The sequence below is a fragment of the Watersipora subatra genome, chromosome 2 (assembly GCF_963576615.1).
Source record: "Watersipora subatra chromosome 2, tzWatSuba1.1, whole genome shotgun sequence".
Classification (NCBI taxonomy): domain Eukaryota; kingdom Metazoa; phylum Bryozoa; class Gymnolaemata; order Cheilostomatida; family Watersiporidae; genus Watersipora; species Watersipora subatra.
In genome coordinates this window covers 9,219,069-9,245,334 of record NC_088709.1, presented here as the reverse complement: position 1 = coordinate 9,245,334, position 26,266 = coordinate 9,219,069, and the positions used below count along the sequence as shown (strand labels likewise).

At 35.5% G+C, this 26,266-nt stretch overlaps 1 protein-coding gene across 1 annotated transcript; it reads left to right on the top strand.

Moving 5' to 3' along the window:
• Nucleotides 1-15,310: 15,310 nt before the first annotated feature.
• LOC137386792 (zinc finger protein OZF-like) lies at nt 15,311-25,629 on the top strand. Its single transcript, XM_068072940.1, has 4 exons — nt 15,311-15,409; nt 16,429-16,485; nt 16,691-16,750; nt 24,267-25,629. Exons 1-4 carry the CDS (start codon nt 15,343-15,345, stop codon nt 25,133-25,135), a joined length of 1,053 nt encoding a protein of 350 aa, XP_067929041.1. The 5' UTR covers nt 15,311-15,342; the 3' UTR covers nt 25,136-25,629.
• The last annotated feature ends 637 nt before the right edge of the window (nt 25,630-26,266 follow it).

Below are 26,266 nucleotides of genomic sequence, written 5' to 3'. Positions count from 1 at the left end.
TGTGGTGCAAAATCAGATGCTTGTAAGACAGGCAAGGTTACTGCTCAAAATGAGAGTGGCCTTTTTAAAGGCCACTAACAATGTAATCACTGAATATTCATCTGCAGCTGTTGTTGTGCTGTTATTCCTAATCTGATTTAGTTCTAAGAAACTGATGCACCTTGGCTCAATATCCAATGCTATACAAATCTCCTCTTACACAGTTTCTGTAACGTGTATGTATAAGTTTAATCATCTGATTACACTAATTCCTGCATTTTCTTGTTTGCATTATTTTGATTATCCTCTATTACAACTGTTTTAAATTTCTGTTTAGTTGTTGCAGTAATTCATTCCATCTTTTACAGATACTGTATTATACATATCATACATTCATAAGCTATTATGACTTAAATCTTGAAAACAGTTTCTGTTTTGGCAGCATACCTATGTGTTGTTTTAATCGAAATACTTCATGTGCTAAGTTTTTCCATATGCATTTATGCATATGTAATATAAATTTTAATATAATGGAACAGTTGTTATTTGCCTGAATATATCATTTGCTGGGTTTATGCATTTGTAATACAACAGTTTGTATGAATAACATGGTCCACGAAAATCTATTTTACATCTACTTATCATTTGATATATCCCACTTCATATGTTATAAATAGGTTTTCTTCTATCAGGGCCCTGTAAACGTTGTGTAGGAGGAGTTTTCATTAACACCCAGCTGGAAAATAATTATTCAACATATACATTTCTGTCATTTTTCACTGTTTGTTTACAAACGGAACTGACATTTGATTAGCTATCCAATATGGCGCATACGTTAAGTACCATTATCAATGTAAAAGTCACGTGATTGCCATTCCAGGGGTTTTAAGTTCAATGGTTGTAGGCAAAGCAATCATAGATGAAGCAGTGGTGGTAATAGTAGTGCTCGTGGTCGTTGCTATACTAATCGTTGTTGAACATGACGATGATGACTGTTTTTTTTGCTTGCGCTCATCGGAGAGTTCACCACTGATATATTTATATCTTTGCCCATCTTCAACTCCGTCATCAATTGTGTAGCTTCTGTAAGGAGTGGTTGTTTTAGCTGTGAGTTTTTTAGCCATTGTATTGTGAATGTAATAGAACAACGACAGAAATAAATTTAAGTTGAAATATTTTAGCAATATGTGTATTAGCAATTACGATCAAAGACGTGTTCTAAATGTGCACTTGTTTTCGGATTGTCACACTTGCGGGAAGTGTGCGATGTCCCTCACATCAGATCACGATTCGAGTCAAACGCTACGTGTCTTATGATTGGATGAGTACTTAAGAATCAGTGCTCCCAGTAGCGAGTCCGTTTCACACTCATTTTTGCAATGGCGTTATTCATCCGATTTTTGCAAAATATGCAATTAAAAAAAGACTCTGTACTCAGTTATATGTGAATGCACGGGCAATTTTTGTTTTTAAATTATTATTTTGAGTATTTATCTGTTGTAAGAAATAATTTATATTTTGCTAAACATAGTAAATTACACAAAACAAATAGGGTAAGAGTTGGCCTTCATCAGTAAATTGTGTTTACTTTCCCTTTAAAAGCTAAAAAACGAACAGTTAATCGTGGCCACACGAGACCGCCGTAGTTTGGATCCTCTTTCCAAAACGAGTCAAATGTGACGTAGTTGTTACAAGATGGTTTCTGTTTACACTTTCATGCAACCTAGTTCGCCGAAATATTTTCGCAATTATACTTCAAGCATCCAATAAAACCATGGCTATTGTTCTTACGTGTCTATGTTATCGTCATTGTAATGCTGTCACTTTTAGCACTGATATCTTATAACTTACCGTAAAAATTTGTTTAACGTTTTAACCTTCACTCGAAGGAGTACATATCATTGTCTGATAATCATGACGAGCCTGTTGGTCACCTGTGATAATCGAAAAGTGGTGCAGAAATTATTTGCGAAGTATTGGGTCACATGATCAGATTACGACTTGATGATTAGGTCAAGCCAAAACAAAACTGTAAAGTAGCGAGCATCTATATTTGATACGGGGTCTTCGGTAAAACCCGAACTGTTTGTCATAAACTAGTGTTGCGATATGTTTCATATTAAGCTTTTTATTGGCCTTACAATTCACGTGAGGACATCACGTGACAAGACAATAACCAAATGTAATGACTACGTTTGAGAAATATACAGATTACAATCTTCGGGGGTTTTCGTTTTTGTGCTTTCAAGAGCTTGTAATCGCATTTCCACATATTTGGCACCTCCAACACAACAGAGTAAGACATGGTGAATCTTTTGATACCAAATAACTGTAATGTGAATTTTGTTGCAAGGCAAGCTTTAATGGAAAGCGTGCCATATTTATCAATCTCCTGTTTTAAAGTAGAAGTCGTAATTGTTTCAGGTTTGCTCTAACAAACAATAGTATTATCTCTGCTCAAACTAACAAGCCAAACTTTTCATCACAAGCTGTGAGATTATTTATCTTTTCAGCTAATATAAGCAGTTTATAGTCAAACAATGTTCATCAGCTAGTTTGTGAGGATCACTTGAGAGTGCATGAGGACACCGGCATTAACAGAACGTTTGTTTTTCTACTACATGTAATTTTGAACTTTTTTAATGACTTTTTGTACACGCGCTAATATTAACCTAATTGTTATTTTCCAGCAACAGCTAGTTATCTATCACAACAGCTAATACATCTCACCTTCTGGGGCAAGTTATACTAGTATTTGGAGCTGATCTCTCAACTATTGTGAGTGTTGGTACCAAACATGTTTGTTCAATTCAACTAATGCATTTGCCTGTTTTTTATTTTTTACATCAACCTCTGTATTTTCTTTCCATTGGTGCACATCATTTTTCTGTATACAGGGCACAATTAAACGAATAAAGCAAACCTCAACATACGAGGACACCTATTCATTGTTGCCATCCACAGGTCCCAAACCAGATACTAGAACATTAATCCTCTTGCATTCTTCTGAATGGATTTGACATTTTATGATTGATAAAGAGTTTTTTTGCATTGCAGGTGAAGATCGTGAACCGGAATCTTTACAAAGAGACTAAAATGTTCTACCAATAAGATCATTATCTATGACCACTGTAAAGACATCATTTCAATGCGAGATGTGCAGTAGGAGCTTTACTGAGTGCAGCAATCTAGCAAGACACATGAGGACTCACACTGGAGAGAAGTCATTCCAAGTCATTGCATATTATATATACATGTATAATTTTCATAGGAAAATGCATGTATTAGTATAATATACATGTACATAAGATTCTCATCAGATAAATAGCATTGATAGAAGAAACAAGCCAATAGTGCAATGGCTCGGTGCAATGTTGTCCAACATACCTCACTTTACTAAATTGGTGGGCATGGAAGAACTACACATGTATTCGCCTTCTGTCAGGCAACCTGCAGTATGCCACCCAGAAACGATGGAATAAGTCCATTGACTGCATGGCATTATGGCACAGAACCGTGGTAAGGCAAGATTAAAAGCATCCACCTGCAACCACATGAAATACCTGGGTAAAATTTTTGTGCAGACTTAAAAAATAAAGCTCGATTTCCACTCAACAAAAACAAAACCATCACAATTTTCAGTTCCAAATCTATGCATTTAGCTCAGCTTATATTAGCTGATTAAGAGTGATCTAATCAATTTTATTTTTCAAAGCGACATACAAGAAGAATAAATGAAACATACGTTATAGATAAAAAGCAGGTTCAATGTTCAGCTCAGTAATCAGCTACCTCCCAGCACGAAGTACACAACACGATTGAATGCTATTTCCTAGTAGTGAATGCACTCGCAGTCTCAAATTGATAACTTTGTAATTATGTTGAGAAATAATGTTATAAGCTATACCTCTATATTAGATAAATTGTTGTGAATACTCATTTCACAAATGACTGGTTGGTGATCTAGTGTATGTTAACTGCTACAATGCTTCGAAAATTTGCAAATATGGCTGGTTCTTTGATGTTCGGGATATACCTCTGCTTGTGCCTGTCAGTCTGTATGTAAAGTCGTTTGCTTTCCTGCGTATCTATTGGTAATTGTTGTAGCCTCATATGAGGTAGCGATGATCAATAATAATCATGATTTAGTTTGAGTTTCATGCTGTTTTTCACTCGTTTGTCATTATAATGATCAGACAACTCCCAATCTAACCGATGTCCCATATATTCACATTTCATCAGCTGTGATGGTTGGACAACTCCATGCTTGATATTTTCAGCAACATAGAAATTGCCCTAAATTTTTGTGTTTGCTTATTGATGTATTGGAGTGTTTGCTGCGCTGTTTTGTAGCAGTTGCGGTTAGAGATGCCCGAATCTAATTTCACCAGCCGATTCAGATACCGATTTGATATACCGATTCTTATTGAAAAATAATCCGAATCAGATACCGATTCAGATTATTTTGTGTTGCATAGATTATTGGTAATTTTATTATGCAAATATAAATATAATGCAAAAAATATAAAATTTGATGTATTTATTTGTTTGTATTTATGAAAAAAGATATACACGTATATATATTCACATACTGACATACCGTGCATCTAATAACAAAACAGTCAACGTTTCTTGAAATATGTTATTAATAATGGTAATTACTGTTAGTGGTACAGCTTTTTCTGTGATAATGAAGTCTCTCTTCTACTGCTGAACGGTCTGCTGCGCCTATACAAGTCTAGAGCAAATAAATGCGTCTTTTAATTACTGTTAGTGCTTCAATCATCTCAGTGAGACGTCTTTATCTCCTATCACTATCGATGTAGCCAGTCGTACTGACGAATGACTCATTTGCCACAGATAATGGAGGACAGGCTAAACACCGACAAGCCACCGAGATTATTTATGCGATACAAACAATACATCATATCGTCAGGATCAAGAGAAAGGATAGATAACTTTATGCATCGACTGCTCAACTTACTTTCACAATGCTAGTAAATAAAAACATTACACCGCATTCTCGTTTCTCATTATGATTCCATTGTTCGTGATTGGCTGCAATAAATCATATAACTGTAATTGGGAAATACCGCACTTTGTGATTACGTCCTGACTAAAACCAAAAGATTGCTCAGCTGTGTGGATGTTTATTAGGCTATAGACATGAAATAGATTGTGTGACAGGCCCGGAATTCATTAAGTAGAAGTAAGGAACTTGCAGCTGATGATTTTTTCTATTAAAGTAGCAGGCTAAAATACGGGTTTCTGCTAAATAGTTGATATGTAAAAATTATCTGAAGTTTCCGATATTTTATGAAAAGATCAGCCGATACCGATTCAGATACTTAACACCCATATCTGCACCAATATCGATTCCGATATTAAAACCGGGGCAACTCTAGTTGTGGTATTTCGTAGTCCCACAATTTTTTATTTTTCTCAGCTATCAATGTTTCCAACTACGACACTATCTATATGCAAATTTAGGTCAGTCTTTGGCTTTGATGTAAACTTTAAAATGGGCCGCTTGTCTTAAAGGGAAAGTGAATTTACTGATTAAGGCCAACTTTTACCCTATTTGTTTTGTGTAATTTACCAAGTTTAGCATAATATAACTTTTTCTCACAACAGGTAAATACTAAGAATAATATTTTAAAAACAAAAAATGCCTGTGCATTCACATATAACTGAGTACAGAGTCTGTTTTCAACTGCATATTTTGCAAAAATCGGTTAAATAACGCCATTGCTAAAATGTGTGTGAAACGGACTTGCCACTGGGAATGCTGATTCTTAATCAATCATCCAATCACGCGAAACATAACGTTTGACTTGATTCGTTATTATCTAATGTGATGGAGACCGCACGTCCCCACAATTCTGACAATCCGGAAACAAGTGCTCATATAGAACACAATCTATGAATGTCTTTGCTAAAACGTATCGCTAAAAACTTTCAACTATAATTTATTTCTATCATTCTTTTATTACGTTCATAATACGAAGGCTGAAAGGCTCACTGCTAAAACAACTACTCCTTGCTCGTCTACGGGTGCCTTGGAAGAAAAAACCGAAAAAATGTTTCTTCACGCGTTGTTTTCTACATAATGTTGCTTGATCCAAATGGGAGTTATGCAGGCTTCAAAAATGTAGAATCAGAAGATGATGATCAGAATGACGCGGATGAAGTAGAGCTTTTTAATATGGAAGAAGGACATCAATGTAAGTTCAGTGGTGAGTTGAGAAAAATATAGTTTTCAGAAATATTTTAACTGAATCTGACATCATCTTTACTTAGCTGATGTTCATGTCTTGTACAGTGAATGTGATTTTAACAAAATAATACCATCATGTGTGGTTTGATAAATAATTCATAAAAACACCACATTTAACAGCTTACGTTACATAAATCTAAATCATATTATACAAAGAACAGCATAATATTTATAATTTGAATAGCCTGTTATATTAATTTTATCAAAACGATACCTCACATAAAACTAAGGATTGGATATAACTTTCATGTGAATCTTGACCTGTGCATTTTTATTGCTGTTCTACTATCTGGCTTTGTAAGATGTTTTGAAAGTGGAGCTACTCTGTCCTGCAATTCATATATTTATATTTATTCACAATATTTCCTATTATCTACATGTAGCGCAATTAAAAGTATAACAAACTGGTTGAAATTTTTGTGTGTGTTACACCATCATCATACTAACTTCAGAATGTTGCACAGTACAGTGTTAGGGTAATTTAAGACTGCATGGTGATTGTATGTTCATGCATTATTCTGCAGACTGTGTGACAGTGACTAATTGAACCAATATCTTGGCAAAAAAATGTGATTTTAATACATTGCAGTATAGGTATGACTTACTGGAGTTTTATGACTTACTTTTGGAGTTGATCCCATAGATTTCTCACAGATAATCTTCAAACGCTTTCTTCGAAATTCAAACTTCTTTCCAGCATATACATTTCTTGTGCGAAAGCCTTTAGCTTCTTTAGAGCAATATACTGTCATCTTCAGTTCCCCATTGCTATCTTTAATAAATAATTTATAATAATTAAAATTTAATGCCAGTTATCAATTGTGTTAATACAATTTCTGCATAAATTTATCTTTAATGTTGTTCAAGCTGTAAAAGTGGTATCCCTTCTGAAGAGTAGTATAATCCATGTATAATTTTATTGTAGATACAGCTTACCAGTCAGAACTTCTCTTCCCACATTTGTGTTGTGATCTATCACTGCTAGTTTGATTCTCGTAAAATATCCTGGAGGATCAAAGTCTATTCTCTTTGGTGCATAACTTAATATGAGGCTGTGGAGGTTTTTTAAAGCACCAGTGTGTTGGCCATGGTTCAACAGACGCAATGTGTTTAGCAGTCTCGCTTGCCCTAATGCATGGCTCCTTACAGTGCCTCGCGTTGCGTGTTCGCAAATCCAGTTGTACAACTCGGCCTGGGTTTTTGATGAACTCGAGTTGTGTAACTCGAGTTGTACAACTCGAGTTATATTTTCAAACTCAAGTTGTTGGTAAATATAACTTGAGTTGTACAACTCGAGTTGCAAACTCGGCACACTATAATTCGCCGTTAGCTCTAGTTTTACAGTACATGCATACATAGTTTAATTTCTATTAGCTAACGGGTGCCTATTGATGTACCATTGTTAATATAACCAGATCTACGGTTATGCTACTGTAATACCAATATATTGCATCTTACTTTTACAAAGTCGCGTTGCGTGTTCACAATTCGAGTTGTGCAACTCGAGTTGTGCAACTTGAGTTGTACAACTCGAGTTGTGAACACGCAACGCGAGGCACTGTAAGGCGCCATACTTTGTGCCCTGCACTTTTTGGAATTTCACCTTTCTTTCTATTTATCTGTAAACATATCCAGTTATTCGTTGTTATTTTACAAAATATTATGAATCTGCAAAGTTTTTGTTTATTCAAATGTCAACCCGCTGCAGAATATTTACCATTTGTACAATCTCTGTTTAGTATTATGCAATAAATGACTACATCTTCTTTTATCACAACCCAAAGGCATTGCAAGGGATATATGAAATATTATTTTACACATTTGCCTGTGGTTTGTTATTTCTGAATATATTATTAGATTCTACATACAGCTTTCATGCCAAAATTGGGTGTAAATAATATGTTTTTTCATCACTCACAGATCAATTGGTTCATGAGAGCAGTGGATGAACTTGTCATGTCCTGGAAAGCTCCTACGAATATTAGCGACATGGTATCTTATGCTAAGCATCATCTCAACCAATAGCTCAGCATCGACTTTACATTGAAGCACAAAATACCAAACATGGTTCTTTATTTCCTTTATCCAAGGAAGCAACTCTTTTTTATTTTGTGTGCACACGCTCAAATCGGATCTTTGGTCAAATTCTTGGTCCAAAGCCATACATCCTATCAAAAAATTACAAATAAATACCACTAAAGTTAGTATGTTTGAATTGCTTCTAAACCATTACCTACAGTGTCACCACCACTACCACAAGCACTATCACCATAACCACTATCTACCACCATCACCAACACACGAACACTACACATAGTTAAATAGTTATACCTGATTGTGTGTATAGGCTAATCACTTCAAGTGATCTGTAAAGACTATATTACTAATGGTAGCATGAATATAAAAGTAGTAATGCAATCCAAATTTTATGATAATATTAGTCATGTATTTTATGAACAATTAAAGCATTTCTGACCATCCAGACCAAACAGAAAATTAAAATTCTCTGACTAACTTTTACTCAGTTAGCCAAGTTAATTAAAGTGAATCAGGTTAAAATCAAACGTATGAAACTCAGCCTGAGTCTCATTGTCACCTAGTCATATTAAATCATTGCTTTGTACTCATGTACAGTACTAAATATTTCTAATTATTAAATTTATTAAATTATATTATAAAACTACTATATTTGTTATTAATATTTATTTAAAATTATTTTTAAATTACTTTCAGTCGAGGTTTTCTTGTTTGATGATGCCCTCTTGCTGTATGGTACAACACCATTAGGGAATTAAACTTCTCCCTTTTTCACCCTTAAACTTGCAGTTGTCCCAAATTTAATCAAATAAATCTGGCTCTCATGGAAGTGCATAATGCACACGACCGACCGCACTAGCAGGTAGTCTGCAAAAAATTAAATCGGCACGCTTTGCCTTAGACCGCCATAATTTTGCTAAATTTGGCGACTGAGACACATGAATTCTAAAAAAGGTTATGCCACAACTTCTAGTGTCAGATTTGCGACTAGCAAATAGGCATCTATCCGCTGTAATTAACTGATTGTGGCTAAACATATATCAAATGCGTTAGACGTTATTTTACTAAGGAATTAGTAAATAAACGGTTACCGAAAACGGCTGTGTTGAGAATCAGTGATGTTCCGAGGTAAATGCACCAAAATATATTTCCGACTTTGAACTTGCTAAACTAGTAGAAATATCTGCTAAAATTTTGTTTTCTCATTCAATTAACGTAGTATTATGGATTACTAATAATATATATGGCGCCTTACAGTGCCTCGGGTCCCGTGTTTTCAACTCGAGTTGTTCAACTCGAGTTGCTGTTCAAAGAACTCGGGCTAGGTTTTTGATGAAATCGAGTTGTGTTACGCAAAACTAACCCTGGTTTGCAAAAAAGCAAAGTGAGTAATTGGAGTGTTTCATTTACAGAACTACATTTGCGCATATTGTATAAAACTTAATAATTAATTATAGTAATTTAAATATATATACTGTATATAGATATTTAAATTATATATATTGGCGATGTAGCGCATATTTATTTATATAAATATAAAGAGACAAAAACAATTGTAGAATGTGAAAAGCAAACTAAAAAACAACTTATGTGGGCCCACTTCTTTTTTCAAATGAAAAAAAGAGTTATTTTTCTAGAACCTGACAAAAAACTGAATGAACACCAATTATAATGAACAAACATAGAAATTATGACAACGATGTTTAATGATGCACCAAAAAAATCCATATAAAAATATAGCTAGAGAAAATGAAATGACGAGTTGTTTAGTATGGTGCCTTACAGTGCTTCGCGTTCCATGTTCTCAAGCCGAGTTATTGAACTCGAGTTGTTGTTGAAAGAACTCGGCTTGGGTTTTGATATACTCAAATTGTGTAACTCGAGTTTTACAACTTGAGTTATATTTACAAACTCGAGTTTTTAAATATAATTCGAGTTGTACAACTCGAGTTGCAAACTTGGGATACTCTAATTCGCCAGTAGCTCTAGTTTTACAGTACATACATAGTTTAATTTTTATTAGCTAATGGGTGCCTATTGATATACTATTGTTAATATAACCACATCTACGGTTATGCTACCGTAATACCAGTATATTGCACCTTACCTTTACGAACTCGAGTTTGTTAATACAACTCGAGTTCCACAACTCGAGTTGAGAACGCGAAACGCGAAGCACTGTAAGGCGCCATACATATAAAAAATTCTTAAAATTACGTGTTTGCTTTCTCTTGAACAATACATACCGTACATGTAGTAAAATGAATGTCATAACATTACTTGGAATAAGACAAAAAAGTCATTTGATTAATCTTGCCAAGCTAGATCACAACCTTATCAGCTGAGAGACAAGTTTGTTAATATGTGTTGTTGTAATCAGTCTAGACACTCTTTCTTTTGATAGTCCCAAGCATTCATTCACTTCACTTTCAATTCAGAATAATCATAGAATGGTATGTTCGTTGTTATGAGACCATGATAAGACAAGTAAGTTCAGTTGAGTTGCTAGTTAGTTTGTTTCCAGTAGTAACTTACGACGTGAACCAATGGTATAGTACACGTGCAAAGACTAGGTTTACCAAGTATTTGTAATTTTTATTGTGGGTTCACATACCTGGGGCGTTGTAGTCTCCTCTGTTGACTTTTCACCAAGATTTTGGACTTATTGTTACGTTTATGAATTAAAACTAGTATGACAAGTATGCTTTCACTACTAAACTCATTGCTCAACTAAAGGCTCTTTTGCTGCACAGTAATGCGCATCACTGCGGCATAGCGTCGTGAAAACGATAGCCAATTAGAGGCCTCACTTTTGCTCCATTGTGAAGAGCTATTCACCAATCTAGAGTTTTTTTTATCTCTATACATAAAACTGTGAACAATACATGTAACTACTGCTGCGTGAGTGAAATTTTTGTTGTTTTGGGTACTCATTCTGAGTAGAGATGATAGGAATCAGTGATGTAACATTCAGATTAACATATCATGTATTTGTTTGTACAACTATTGGCTTTTGCAGTATAACAGGAAGAGAGTTAAGTCGGCTGCTAATTAATTTAATTATTTGATTGGCTAATGTAGATAAACATATACAATGTAAGTGTAATGATATGGATAACATATGGAGTTGTCTATACTGAGAGGGTAACTCCTAATTAGTCAGTCAGTTGTAGATTGTCTCTCAATAACTACTACTGTACTAGAATAAATTGCAATTAATAGTAATATTTAAATCTATACAATTGCAAACGCTACAACAGCGTAAATCTTACTTGGTCACTTAAGCAATCCATGCATTCCTTCTTTCAGGGTCTTTTGGGAACTGAAACACCTGTAGGCATAACTCTGATCTGCCTGAGTATCCCACAGCCCAACAATAAACCATTGCAATAAATATGCTGTTTAAATAACTATTAAAATAATATTTACAAAAATAAAGTGTCAAAGTGCTGACACAAAGGTTGAAACAATTCCTTTAATGTCACGGTGTCAGACAAACAGAGTTTGCTGTTAGCCTGGTGGCTGGTGGGAACCTAACTAACTACAGATAAGATGCTGGTACTATACACGAAAAAATTAAAAGGTTTTGACAATTTTTGTGGTATATAAAATGCTAAAAATTGTAAATTCGTTAAAGTATAAATCGTATTTCCAATTAAATACATCAATTTGCAACAGAACGTTCAACGTTGTATGGTAACGTCAGTTTGCTTGTAAGTTTAGAATATATTTGAGTTTCCGGTAGCGTTACTTTCCTTTTAAACGACGCTGTTGCGGATGATGGTCAACGTTGACGTCATAATCGTCGACGTTGTAACGAGCCGATCAACTACCCATGTTATTTTGTAAGCCAAGCATTTTGCTGCTCCAGATAAATTCTCGTAAAACTATTTTTCTCGGAAAGCAAAAGTAGGGAAACTGGTGCTCAACAAATTAGAGAACTGAATTATCATTCATTTTTTTTAAATTTCAGAAGAGCTTACATATATTTTTTTAGCGTGCATGACACGAAATTACTTTTGCACTTCGTTTTACCCCTTTTTGAAATTTTTTGTCTTTCAAGTATTTTTCTATATAATACCTACATTAAACGAAAACGCAACGAGTCTTGTTTGTTGCTGGAAAGATGATGCATATCATTTAGCAAATGAGAAGGACATTATATTAGTCGCTACCAATGTTTCTTAAGTGGTATTATGAAGTTATATAAATTCAAAACGTATTATCGATAATCCTATTAAATATTAGTGATATAGTTATAAATTTTCTGCGTAGTATAATTTCTGTTTTGTGTCAAAATTAAATTTAGATTTGCACCTTTTGCTAAGCTATGGCCTGGTCAGTTTTTGTACACTGCGTATTAGATGTTGCAAGCGTTATGTTGCCATCTGCATATGTGGTCGACAGCTAAATTTTTATTGCAGCTTAACCCCTGCTAATCCTATTATAAACGCATCAACTGTCTTGCTGTGTCTAATTATATTTTTTTTGAATTTCTCACACCAAAACAAATAGGCATGAAAACTTTTTTGCGTACACTTGAATTGTCAAACATTGTTCCAGTTTTTGGCTTGCATTAAAAAACTTACATATTTTCCTATCAGAATATGGCTTATGTTTGGCCATCATTTTTCTGAACACTGTATAGAATCGCGGATATGAGATAATACTTTGAACAGAACTTCATGTATTTCAAGTTAAGCAAGGACGATATGCTTCTAAAAACAGTTTTACAATGAAAATTTGTCAGATACTGTCTAGATATGTTTAGTAAGCTCACAAAAAATCACAGCCAACTACATAATACTGTATATTAAAATATGCATCAAAATTAGTACACATGTGTCAGACGGACAATTATCAATGTTGTCGCACCTCACCGGACATCATTGTCAACCCAATGATGATTGATTGAAATACAATAATTTTGCTTATTCACCTATCCTCAGAGGCTAACAATGAAATTCATGTAGGTGAAGACATCATCGCGAGTCACTCTCAGTATGCCAGCACTGGAAACATGGCGCTCAGCACGGGGGTATATTGGCGCACTCAGCACAACAATACCTTGTCTCCACTTATTTTCGACCAGTGCCCCTGGTTGTAAACTAGGTGCTCCCAGACTGCCTCAAACTCAAAGCATTGCTCACACGGCACTGAAGTTTTTCCTTTTTCTGTTTGTTGCTTGGTTAAGAGGTTGAAAATAATGGTTCATGTTTAAATGAACAAGATCAGTGTCAGAGGACCTCGGTTTTTTACGCCGTAATTTACCGTAGCAAACAAAATGGCTAACAGCTAAAAACTACTAGTAGGGTAGGGCTTTTTCAAATGTCAATCAAGACAGCGTAGGGACCAATGAGCAAAGGCACATGAGGTAATCTATTTCTAAGATGTCCAAACATCAATCGAAACAAATAGTTTTTCTATGCCATTGCTGAACATTTAGGAAATTGTGTCCTTACTCCACCTATTTGGAAGCCTATCAGGCAAGCGTGATCAGGACGGAGAAAGCATAAATCTATCTCGGTATATCTGGGATTAGACTTGAACGTGCTAAACATACTATGCATGCACAATCTTTTTAGTTTATGACTAGATTTTATTGAAAACTGTTAAATTGTCAATTATGAGGTAGTTTTATTTATTTTTTTGAATGATTCAATAACTTTTATCATAAAAAACAGCTGCTCATACTAGACTTACATTTTAACGATGTGTATGTACAGTATAAGTTCAGTATGCAAGATAGTAATAGTAGATAGTGTAAAGTTTACCAGAGCCACTTTGACGACATCTGTAAAACACCTCGACAAGAGCTCTGCCAATCAGATTTCTGAAAGTATTTATTTCAAACAATGCTATCAGCCTTGAAAAGGTTAACTCTAACTGAAATCACTGTCACTGAAAATACTATGTGCAGTATGTACTGTAGGGTGTTCTTAACTTTGAGCCAGACAAATAAGAAAAACATTGAATTTAATTTGAATGAATATAGCTTACTAAACACACACCTAAAGCTAAGTTTTCAAATGTATTTTAGTAAACGAAACTTTAATTTTATTATCATCTATAGTTTTATCACCTATCTGTTTCCGATATCATTTTCACTGTAACCTATAACAGATAACATTGAAATGAGAAAGAACGGGCATCGTACCTCTTTCAGACATTGTGGGAAGGACTTGAGCAAATAGCATATAGACATCTTCATTATTCTGACGTAACTAGCACACGGACTCCCAAATTTTAATTTTAAAATTTTTTTGTTGATGTTGTATAAGAAAAAATGTTGTATGGAGAAACAAAAGCATCGTGTGTGACATTGGAAGGCGGAAAAACTGTATAATAGTGACATCATAACTCGGAGTTGCACTGTACTTCAAAACTTGCAGCTCCAAAACTATCCAACTGTTAGTAGAGTCATTGTAAAGTGTACACTACTTGATGACTTTATCGTAATATTTTACACACTTTTTATTATTTTTGCGATACATTTTGAACATTGCGACACAACTATCATTTTTGTCATAATCATGTTTATCCTATTATTTTTTTAGAGTCCAAGACAGTTTTCAATTCTATCATTCAGTGCTATATAATAGATTGTCATAAAAGGCCAAGTCATCATATGATTTGTTGCTAGCATGCCAACAGAGTATGGTTATAGTTACCTGGCTTACTAGAAAGCTAGTTAACTATAATAATACAGGCATGAAACACTGAGGCTGCCAAAATATATTAAAAACATTATTTTATTTTACCTCTTTACAATTTGATGACATTTTCAACAGGTCAAGTATGACCAACCATATACAACGATCCTCAAATCATCTATTTATCAAGACTATTTTGTAATAATATAAATTACTTTGATGTTTGCTATCCTTGGGCTGAATGCAAATTAAATTATTATCTCTTTACTTCATTATCGGGTTTTGTTCATAAAAACTAGTCCCCTACAACCACTATGTTAGGCGAGCGTGGATTTTTACCTGATCTTGTTTGATACTGTTTTTTAGATAAACTGATCTCTCCATTTAACGTCTGTCATGGAAGATTTGGTAGTAAAAGTGGACCCAGAATCAGATGGTCTGAGTCACAGTATCTATCCAACTGGTTAGTTAATGCTACCGAACTATGTATGTGTTGAAGAGTATTGCCCTTATACCATAACTGTCACGTACAGCGTTCATCCTTTTCACTAGGTAAATCAGACACGCTGATTCCGATTTTGTACTCAAAATAAAGATTGGTCAACTAACTTTCAAACTCATGAAGGCTTTTTATAGCGTTTCAATATCGGTCTCGCAAACAACACAATCGACACAACAAGCTCCGCTCATAAATGTGTGACGTATCCTGGCTTTTTAGGAACGGAAGTTGGGAATGTTTAGTTTGATCTATAATTATAAAGATGGGTGTCTTAAAACCCATTATTATTTAAATTCATTCAGCCTTTTAAATAATCTCAGTATTTTATGAAAGGTGAATAAGCTAATTAACATTACTCGTAGCTTATTACAGGATATTTAATAGGCTGAACACTGGGAAAAATGAGCTCAAAAAAGCGCGATAACAACACTAGCTTGTGATAAAATCGCGCTCTTTTGCGTTTATTTTTATTCTTCATGAATTCTGAAAGTTAGTTGACCAATCTTTATTTTGAGTACAAAATCGGAATCAGCGTGTCTGGTTTACCTCGAGCAAACGATGAAAGCTGTACGTGACAGTTATGGTTCAAGGATTTCGCATTATATATTCGCTGTATTCCATGTTCTCTGTACCCATTTCCTATTTATCGATGTTCTCTGTAGTCATGCTTACTCTTTTGCATTTTTTCTATTTCTTTTTTCTCTCAGCCGTACCCTCTATAAACTTACCCACTATTATTACTTCCTTATAGCCATGTGTGCTATATCTATGTTTCTTATAGACATGTCTTATATTACTGTGCCTGGTATAACCGTGTTTGCTATGCCCATAGTGTATCATAATTTCATACTCTTTTAGTACTCTTCTAAATTTCTTTAACTAGCAGGTTGGGAGAGAACATTATTTTTCATGGCTTGCCCTTATACATAGTTTCGTTATAATTCTATTTGTAGGTAATAAATTATCGTCACTTTGTGTTGTAGATATTGAGGTTAAAATAGAACCTGGTTATTCATCACTCAACATAGACCATGATCAAGGTAATTAGATTTGACGGATTTTTAAAGTTTTAAGTTAAGGATTTTTAAGTTAAAGTAGTCCCTGGTGATTCATCGGTCAACACAGATAGTGACAGAGGTAATTATGTTCGAAGGGTATTTTATAGTAACCATGACAACTGAATACATATGTACAAAAAACTTGTTATTATCATTCACTTTAGATAAACTTTCATCTTTATTGTAGGAGTTACAGAAGTGAAAACAGAACCAGGATCTGATGGTGCTGATAATCTCTACCCAACTGGTTAGTTTAAGATTTATCAAATAGTAACGATAACTGCTGTTGATTAACTCTGATGTCAGATTTCTCCCAGTTCAATGAATATGATAATTACTATGGTCTGGACAATTAATTGTCTGGGGAAGTGAAGTTCAAAGAAGGGGTTTTGAAATACTAGGTTACAAGGTTAAGCATAGAGGACGGTGTTGACTATAAAGTTGCAAGATATGAAAGATTTCTGAAATTATTGGGTTCGAGGATCATATTGGCTAAACACAGATTCAAGAGAGCTAAGAAACGCTTAGTCATTCTCAGGAAATTGTAACCTTTGACTGCAAGAGGCACTCTGCGCTTTTTGTCACATAATTTCTTTAAGATTTCTTTTAGAATTTTTGTATAAAAGATGATTCAATTTATTTAAGTTCCTTATAATGTAAACACTGAACCTAATCCAGAAACAGAATGTTGTTTAGTCAACTCACACAAGGATCCAGGCCAATATGGTGTTAGTTTAATTGATGTTATAATAGGTTAAATATTTACCTTCAATGTGTTGCATGGAGATATGTACTCATATGTATCGAAGCAAAACTGTCATCTTTTCTCACTTTTACACTGGGTAACACTACATAATCTCCTGGCTTTATCCGCTCATCGTGACTGTCATGACAAGCCACCACTGCCATAACCTCAGGCGTCCATGTTGCCTAAGCCCCACAAATTACATCATACGACATCTCCTTTTTTATCGGACCACACCAGAACTATCAATGACTACACGTGGCAGTTCACTTAACTTCTGATGCTTGTTACTTGACTCCGTTAGAGTCATCTTTATAAGCTGCACCTCCGGCTCTTCTGATTCTGTACCAAAACTACTATCCTCTTTGGTACCAGAACCATCGTCAGTATGCACTCTTTTCTCCATCACTCATGACCACCCCCACCACCAATACTGCCGCAGAGACCACTGTCACTACCAACACTTTCACTACGACAACTGTCACTACCAACACTGCCACCATGACTACTGTAACTACCCACATTGCTTACACTACTGACTAGCCTGGAGCCTTCTGGTTGGGGTCAATAATGACCCCTCAACCTCAGCTACAATCTCTTCTGTCTTTACCTCGCTTTTGCTAATGGACATAGGTATGACAGGTATCTTATGGGAATGCTCCTGGGTAGTCTGACTGCACAGGCAGTGGCACCACAGACCAGCGTATTGATATAGGCAGAGCTACTTATTTCAATTTGCCATTGACAGGGTGCAGATCTACTAACTACGGCCCTTCTCCAAATCTCGGCCAACTTCTGTCACTTTGAGGTACCCTCTATCTTTTTTAAAGGAAAGATAACAAAAGGTCTGACATTTCACTTGCTAATTGGTATCTAGGGAAGGATAGGGGAATTGTTTCATTTCTTCTCGTGTCAGTCCACAGATATGGTGAGTCGATTGAACCACTCGCTATGAGTCGTAAGTCGTAAACATTTTTTTAAAAATACACTTTTTCAGCAGATAATTGTATAGCGTATGAGACTCATTGGAAAGCGGACATATATATCGGCTATTGAGATGGTATATTGTCTTGCATCGGGTTATCAGTCTCGCGGGATGTGACTTGGTGTACGCAGACTGGCCATGCACGGTAAAGAAATCGGGCTTTCCTATTGGAAGAGCCTGTCACTGTAGACTCTTCCAATTACCTTCTCAGGTAAAGGCGGAGTTCTCTCTATACTATGCATTCAGTTGTCATGTTCGCTTATTCACAATATAACCACCACTGGTGGTACGGGACTTCTCTTACAGGATAAATACTGTCACAGCATAACGCAATCTGTTGAGCTAGCCTCATCTAAATCATGCTCATGTAAGGAAATCCTGTACATGTTGTCAAGTGAAAGCCGTGAACATAAAGATCTGGAATACCATTGACCACCAACTTCAAACCAGCTGTCATTTCCAAAGTATTTATCAAACCTTTTGACGAAACGTCTCTTAGGCAAATAACTCTGGTGCACTCAATTTTCAGCTGCTCAACAATACTATTACCAATTAGCGTTACTTGACTTTCCATAGCTATCAGTCATGTAATGTGCCGCCAATAAATCTAACCCTTTTTCTCTCCGTTGGAGTATTCACTTTTACAATCAAATCCATTTCTCTGTCTATCAATCTTGATCTTTTTTACTATCACCTCCCAACTGCTATCACCTAAAACACAAATTAATAGTATTTTTAGTTACTGTCGTGCAGTATGGTTACTCTATCTTGCCTACAATGCCTAATCATATGGGTACTCCCCACATTGCCGGCATATGCATTATCAACTTTAATACATTCACTATCATTCTTAATAACCTGGTGTCATCATCATTTATGCCAGTGCTGATTCTCTTCCTCAAATGAACTTTCAATCTCTCCAACAATCTGCCATTGTTTCCTGCAAATAACTAACTGGTTTTGCTGCCTGAAAACTTGACAACTCCTTTTTTCTCAGATCTTCGTATTCTAGCTTGACCCATACCTCATCTTGCTTGGTTAAGGGTTCTGACACTCAAACTTGTGGCTTTTGTCAAAATCCTCTTGTGTTAACTTCAATCACATGTCAGTGCAGTAACACTCTGCGAATTCCTTACCCTACATGCCTAAACACCGCAGGCAACAACTCAACTTTTGCCCAAACATCAGCTCATCAGGCCTATACAAACACTCTAATGAAGCTGTCCTATATGACAGTTGAACTTTCTGTTTATTTGATTACTTTCCACACATGGAGTTCACAGTTTCTACCGCTCTCTAATCCACCCCGTTACTCTCATGACTTTACACTCTTCTTTTAGCTACTTCCAATTTTTCAACACAAGAATAACTTATTTACTAATAAAAGCCCTGTTTGATTAACCGTCTGGATTACCTCTACTCATCTGGAAAAGTAGTTGGCAAAAACTTTGTACCACGGTTTCAAACTCTAGCATGTCAGTACCTAACATTTTCCATGAACCTTTTGGCAACTCACTAGTGATCGATCATAAAGATAGCTCATTCTCTGGTAGCATATACATGCATCACCATTTTCTACTAGATCTCAAACCTCTAAATTTTTGCTTGGACACCACACCGTATCTCTTGCCCTATGGGCAGTCTAACAATATTCGATGCCCTTTGTACAATTTTCCCAGAATCTTCTGACACATACCCTAGGTACATAATTCCTTGAGTTCATCACTGTCAATCGTTCCATTTCGCACAAGCTATCATTCATCTCCTTAACCTTCTAGATGTTCCATCTTGGATTAGCCGGCTAAGTGCCATGTACACATTCTATAATCAACTGATAGTGCATATCCTGTGTAGGAAATTTTCTCTTTTTTCTCGGACACATTCTCTATTGCCTTTAAATATCTGAAAGCATGACATTCAACTCTCAACCAACACATCTTTTTTATGGTAGTTGAACCTTGACAGAAGATATACTATAAACATCTTATTACCTGGAGTGTGAGAAATCATGACGGCATGTCTCATTCGCATCTTGCAATATTGAACACGTGGCGGGTCAGACAAATCCTCATTACTTAAAAACACCAACAGCTTATGATCTGCCCCAATCTAAAACTGTCTCATCAGATTGGAATCATACTCCCACAATCCCAAATGGTATGTTAGAATAATGATATCAACCGAATGGCTTTATGAGAACAGGGAATTCATTTGACTCACACAGTCTCATCTGCAAAAAAAACCTGAATTGGCTTCTTCTTGCCAAGGACTGTACAGTCCTTGAACAACACAATTGTTTCCTCCAAGCGGGTAGAGAAAAATCTTCCTTTAGGACACTCTTAATAAATTTAGTCAGTTCTACCCACAATTTCACTTTTCCAAGTGTTTTAGGGCCACCACCATTTATGAGCATCAAAATGGACATTTTTATCTTCTCTATCACTTCTAACCTTTTCATTTTTCCAATTCACATTTGGTAGCATCTCTCAGCCAAACAAGCGTTTGGCTGAGAGCTGGCACTTATGTTTGAGCGCGCTCAAACATAAGTGCCAGCTCATGCAACCTTATTCATGCAACCTTATTCATCGAAATCTTTTCACAAATATACTTCACATATTCAATAAAACCATGTCTAGTGTTCTTACGCGTCTGTTGTATTGTCATTGTAAATGCTGTCACTTTTAGCAGTAATATCTTATAACTTGCCATAAAAATTCATTTAATTGTTTAGCCTTACCTCGAAGGAGTACATATCATTGTCTGATAATCATGACGAGCCTGGTGGTTACCTGTGATAATCGAAAAGTGCTGCAAAAGTTATTTGCGAAGTATTGGGTCACATGATCAGATTATGACTTGCCAATTAGACCAGGCCGAAACAAAACTGTAAAGTAGCGAGCATCTATATTTGATACGGGGTCTTCGGTAAAATTCGAAGTGTTTGTCATAAACTAGTGCTATGATAAGTTTTGTATTGAGCTTTTTATTGGACTTTCAATTCACATAAGAACCTCATGTGACAAGACAATAACCAAATTTCATGGACACGTCATCGAAATAAAGAGATTCCAATCTACGGCGGCTTTTCGTTTTTGAGCTTTTAAGAGCTTGTAATCACATTTCCACATGTTTGGCACCTACAACACAACAGAGTAAGACATGGTGAATCTTTTGATACCAAATAACTGTACAGTAATACTTCAACTTACGAGTGCTCCAACGTACGAGAAACTTAAGATACGAGCCAGCTTTCTAGCAAGTTTTAGCACTAACATACGAGCCATGTTTGAGATACGAGCACTTGAGTGAGTTGCCAAGTATGTCGGAGGTGTTTTATTAGAACAGCATCACTCTGTATTTTTCAACTGCTCAGGTTATACTGTTGTACCGTGTTTTTTTGTGCACGATTTTCTGTGCAGAATTATGTGAATTAAAAGTACTGTGCGTAGACCGAAAGTTTGCCAGTAAAATGAAAGATAATACAAAGAAAAAGCAAATGATAACAGTCGATATTAAACGGAAAAGTATTGCAAAATATGCGAAATGTGTATGCGTGATTCAGATAGCTCGGCAATGTGACAGAAATACATTCATAATTATCAAACAGAAGGATTATATTCAGGGCATTTAGTTCGCAAAAGGACTAGCCATAGTTTCTAAACGGTGCAGTGATCTTCACGACCGCTGATGGCATTGGACAAACAATTGGCCGGTGACAGCGCAACTGAAACGATGCAATGTGAAAAGGCCAGCGCTATCTATCCAAACTGTTTAATAGACATTCGGACAAGTTGGCTAGTGATCGTGTGTTAACCATTTGTGACGACACCTGTGTTCGTCCTAATCGCAACATGTTGCAAGGGCGACAAAGGCAAACGTCCTTAGATAGGTTTATCTTAAAACGGCCGGCTAGTCGTGAAAGCGAAAAAAAGGAAAGATTTCTCGCTAACCAGTGAGAAATTTCAAACTATGAGCGCCGAAGAAATTTTAATTACGTTTAGTTGAAAATGAAAGTTTGCTTTTAGGTTTGCTTCTAAGTTTGTCTTTTAACACTTTGATAAAATCTAAATTTATCAAAGTCAACTGTTGTAACGAAGGATAACTTATATCTCCCTCCCTGGCGAATGCGAGTGTTAACTGCTATTGTATGTATTTAATTTTACATTTTAATTAATCACATTTCCTTGCATTATTTTTTATTTGTTGCTTTTTGAAAGCATGTAGTACGTAAGGACAATAGCCAACATGTTCTTTCTGTTACAACATCTTGTTTTGAGTGTTTTATTTGCCTTTTTTTAGAGTATGGAAACCAATCAATATATATTTAATTGTTCTATATATAAATTAATTGCACCAACATGCGAGTAAATTGACATACGAGCTCAGTCTCGGAACGCATTAAGCTCGTAAGTTGAAGTATGACTGTAATGTAAATTTTGTTGCAAGTCAACCTTTAAAGGTTGACTTGCAACAAAATTGCTGTCCAACACTGCAGTGCTGGACTCTTTAAAAAGAGTCCAGCAGCTCGATTCCATGCTCTAATTTTAATCTAGGCATATTTATCACCATCTTTCCATTCATATCTAACTGGTAAATAGCCTCTGCGACACCTATGTGAGTAACAACAACCAAAAAATCTTAACGAACCAATCAATATCTCACCTACAGTCGGCAAAGTTGGCACTTAATTGACACTGAACAAATTCTCTATCTGTCTGACCTCACTCCTGACACCATGTTTGGTTTGGTAAATCACATTTATTGTATGTGATCTCTTTTTCTCTCCTTCACCAGTCTCTAGTACTTGTTCATCTACTTCACTTTTCCCTGCCCCTTTCTTGCCATCCCCTTCTTATTCATGTCAAGGTCACATCCTTACACGACATTAAGTGTAATTTAAACAATGTCTTCATTACAAAATACTAATATGGTAATGGATTCCTTCATCGTAGACCTGTTTTGAGGTCATTATATGGTTGTATTTGTAGTTTGAAATGTACCACTGTGATGATGACTCTAACGTTGATTTTTCATCTCAAAACATTTTCTAATAGTCAGACTTAGAAAAATTGAAGTTTCTTATTTATGCTTTTTGTGTCGTTCTCTTGCTCACCGTAGACCCATATTTCCCATAGATGTTCTTTTTAGTATGGTTTGTCAGAGGGCTGTAGATTTACTTGGCTAGTCTAATTTTCCAGCATGAATGACCAGATGATGGCTCAAACTGAATGCTAACTATTTGCTTAAAACAATAAAATTGTATCTCTATCAGTTTTTCACATAATGAAACTTGCCATTCTGGTTCAAGTTGGTCAGTTTTGGATTATTCGAATTAAATTTCATTAAATATTTTTTAATTTTATTTTTGTATTTTTAAAATTAGGTTTTTTTTGGCATTTTTGACAGTTTTTAAATTATAATTTTCTGAGTACATAATGATAAACATCCTGAGCTTACTTAACTAATAAGATATACCAGCTGATTTCAAGTACATCCCTGATGAAACAGTCTTTAATATATCAACTTATTCATTAAGGATAAATAGACTTAAATAGCACACAAAATAAATCTAGAGGGTGCTATTGTTACTTGAATGTATCACAATTGTTGCTGTTGAAGCATAAGGCCGTACATGTCCAGAAATAGTGACATATTTAAATTTAGCCTTCTAAATATTCTTTCATAATAAATGTTTTACTTCTGCTGGTTGGTCTTGATAATATTAGTAAGTTTTGATATTTTTTTGCTGAATCTTGGACCATATGTTTGAATTGTTACACCAATTGGATATTTATGAGATGAGCACTCTACAAAATCATCTTTTACTGCGTGTAGGGTTAAAATGACATTTTTGTGACATGACAATACTTGTTTGTGTAGTACTACAGTTTCTTTATTCCACTTAACTGGTAAAATATTTTAATCGAGTCATATTTATCAAACTGTTGTTTTAAAGTAAAAATCATAACCCTCTTGTAGTCCTTAACAGGCATTTTACATTTTATGATGAGTAAGCATTTTCTTGCATTATAGATGAATATTGTGGACCAAAATCTATTCAAAGAAACCAAAATGTTCTACCCATAAAATCAATATCTATGGCCACTGGGAAAATAAAGGGAAAGGTTCTTACTAAAAAGACATCATTTCAATGTGAGATGTGTAGTAGGAGCTTTACTAAGCGCAGCAATCTAACAAGTCACATGAGGACTCACGCTGAAGAAAGGTCATTCCAGTGTGGAATGTGCAGCAGGAACTTTACTCGGTCAGGTCATCTAGTAACACACATGAGGACGCATACCGGAGAGAAACCATTTCAATGTAAGATGTGCAGTAGTAGGTTTTCTCGCCGCAGTGCTCTAACAAGTCACATGAAGACTCATACTGGAGAAAAATCATTCAAATGTGAGTTTTGCAGCAGCAGTTTTTCTCAAAGCGGTCATTTAACTAGACACATGAGGACTCACACAGGAGACAAACCATTCCGATGCAAGATTTGCAGTAGCAGCTTTGCTCACTGCCATCATCTAACGAGACACATGAAGACTCACACCGGAAAGAAATCATTCCAGTGTGAGATATGCAGCAGGAAATTTACTCACCAAGGTTATCTAGATACACACCTAAAGACACATGCTGGAGACAAACCATTTCAATGCAAGATTTGTAGTAGCAGCTTTGCTCTCTCCATTAATCTATCAAGTCACATGAGGACTCACACTGGTGAGAAGCCATTCCAGTGTGAGATATGCAGGAGGACTTTTGTTCAGCGTGGTAACCTAACGATACACATGAGGACACACACTGGAGAGAAACCATTTCAATGTGAGACTTGCAGCAGCAGGTTTTTTAATCGTAGGAGTCTAATGGAACATATCAACGCTCATAATGGAGAGAAGTAGTTTTTGTAACCGATGTGTGAAAGCGGGTGTGCTCACCGCAGTGACTTAACAACCATGAAGTTTTATATTAGAAAGAAGTCACTTCAGTGTAAGATATATGGTAGCGGCTTTACTTAAATTGGTCACCTAACTAGACACATGATGACTCACTGAATCAAAGTCATATCAATGTAAGATTTGCTGCTGTAGCGTTGCTCATCATTTTATACCTTAGAGAAGCCATTTCATTGTAAAACATGTGATTGTACGTGTTGGTATGTATTTGAATGTACACATGTACTCTGATTTGGCTCTGTTAAATTTATATAGTATTGTTTAATATTAATTGTTATATAAACTTTTTGTTGTGTGATCACTTCTGTTGCATATCAATTGATGATTATATTGTAAAAAATAAAGTACTATGTTTGATATGAAGAAATTGTCCAATAAACAGCAAGCTTTGGTACTATCTGGTTGAACCGAAATGATCATGATTGTTGAATGGGCATAGGTACTTGGGCTAATTCTTTTGACAAAAGCTTCTGACATCGGAAACGTTAGATCGGTCATATATGTAGTCAAATATTTTTACCAAAAATATTGTGACGTCGCAATTTTCATATTCGGTGTTGTATGCTCTTACCGCTTATTTTATCACTTACTTCTTATCTTTATCAACTACGATAATGACGTTAGTGGCAGGCGAAGGTAGGACAACTCCAAAGAACCAATGAAGATGACAAAGGAATCAGTGTCATTAGCTGTCCTTGTACAGATTATTTTTATAATAAATAACTCAGATTTCAAGCACCATACTATGTTTTCCCGATGATATTATGCACAGGTACTCTCTTTTTGTTGTGATGTTGAGAGGCATGGACTGAGACTAATTAATTTCAAGCATTGCGTGATCTCGCGAAAGTGCGATTGACATATAGTCCTAGGGCCACGCAACTGCAGGTCACAATTTAATCGATGTAATTTCATTACCTTTATCAATGACAGTATACTTATTGACGCATAATTAATTAACCCAGAACATATGTTTGTATTGGTCGGGCGTTAGCGCGATCCCCTGGCCTTGTTGATTATCTAGAATCCTAGTTTATTATTAGCGCTCTCTGTGTTTAACAGCAGGTAAAAGCTAGT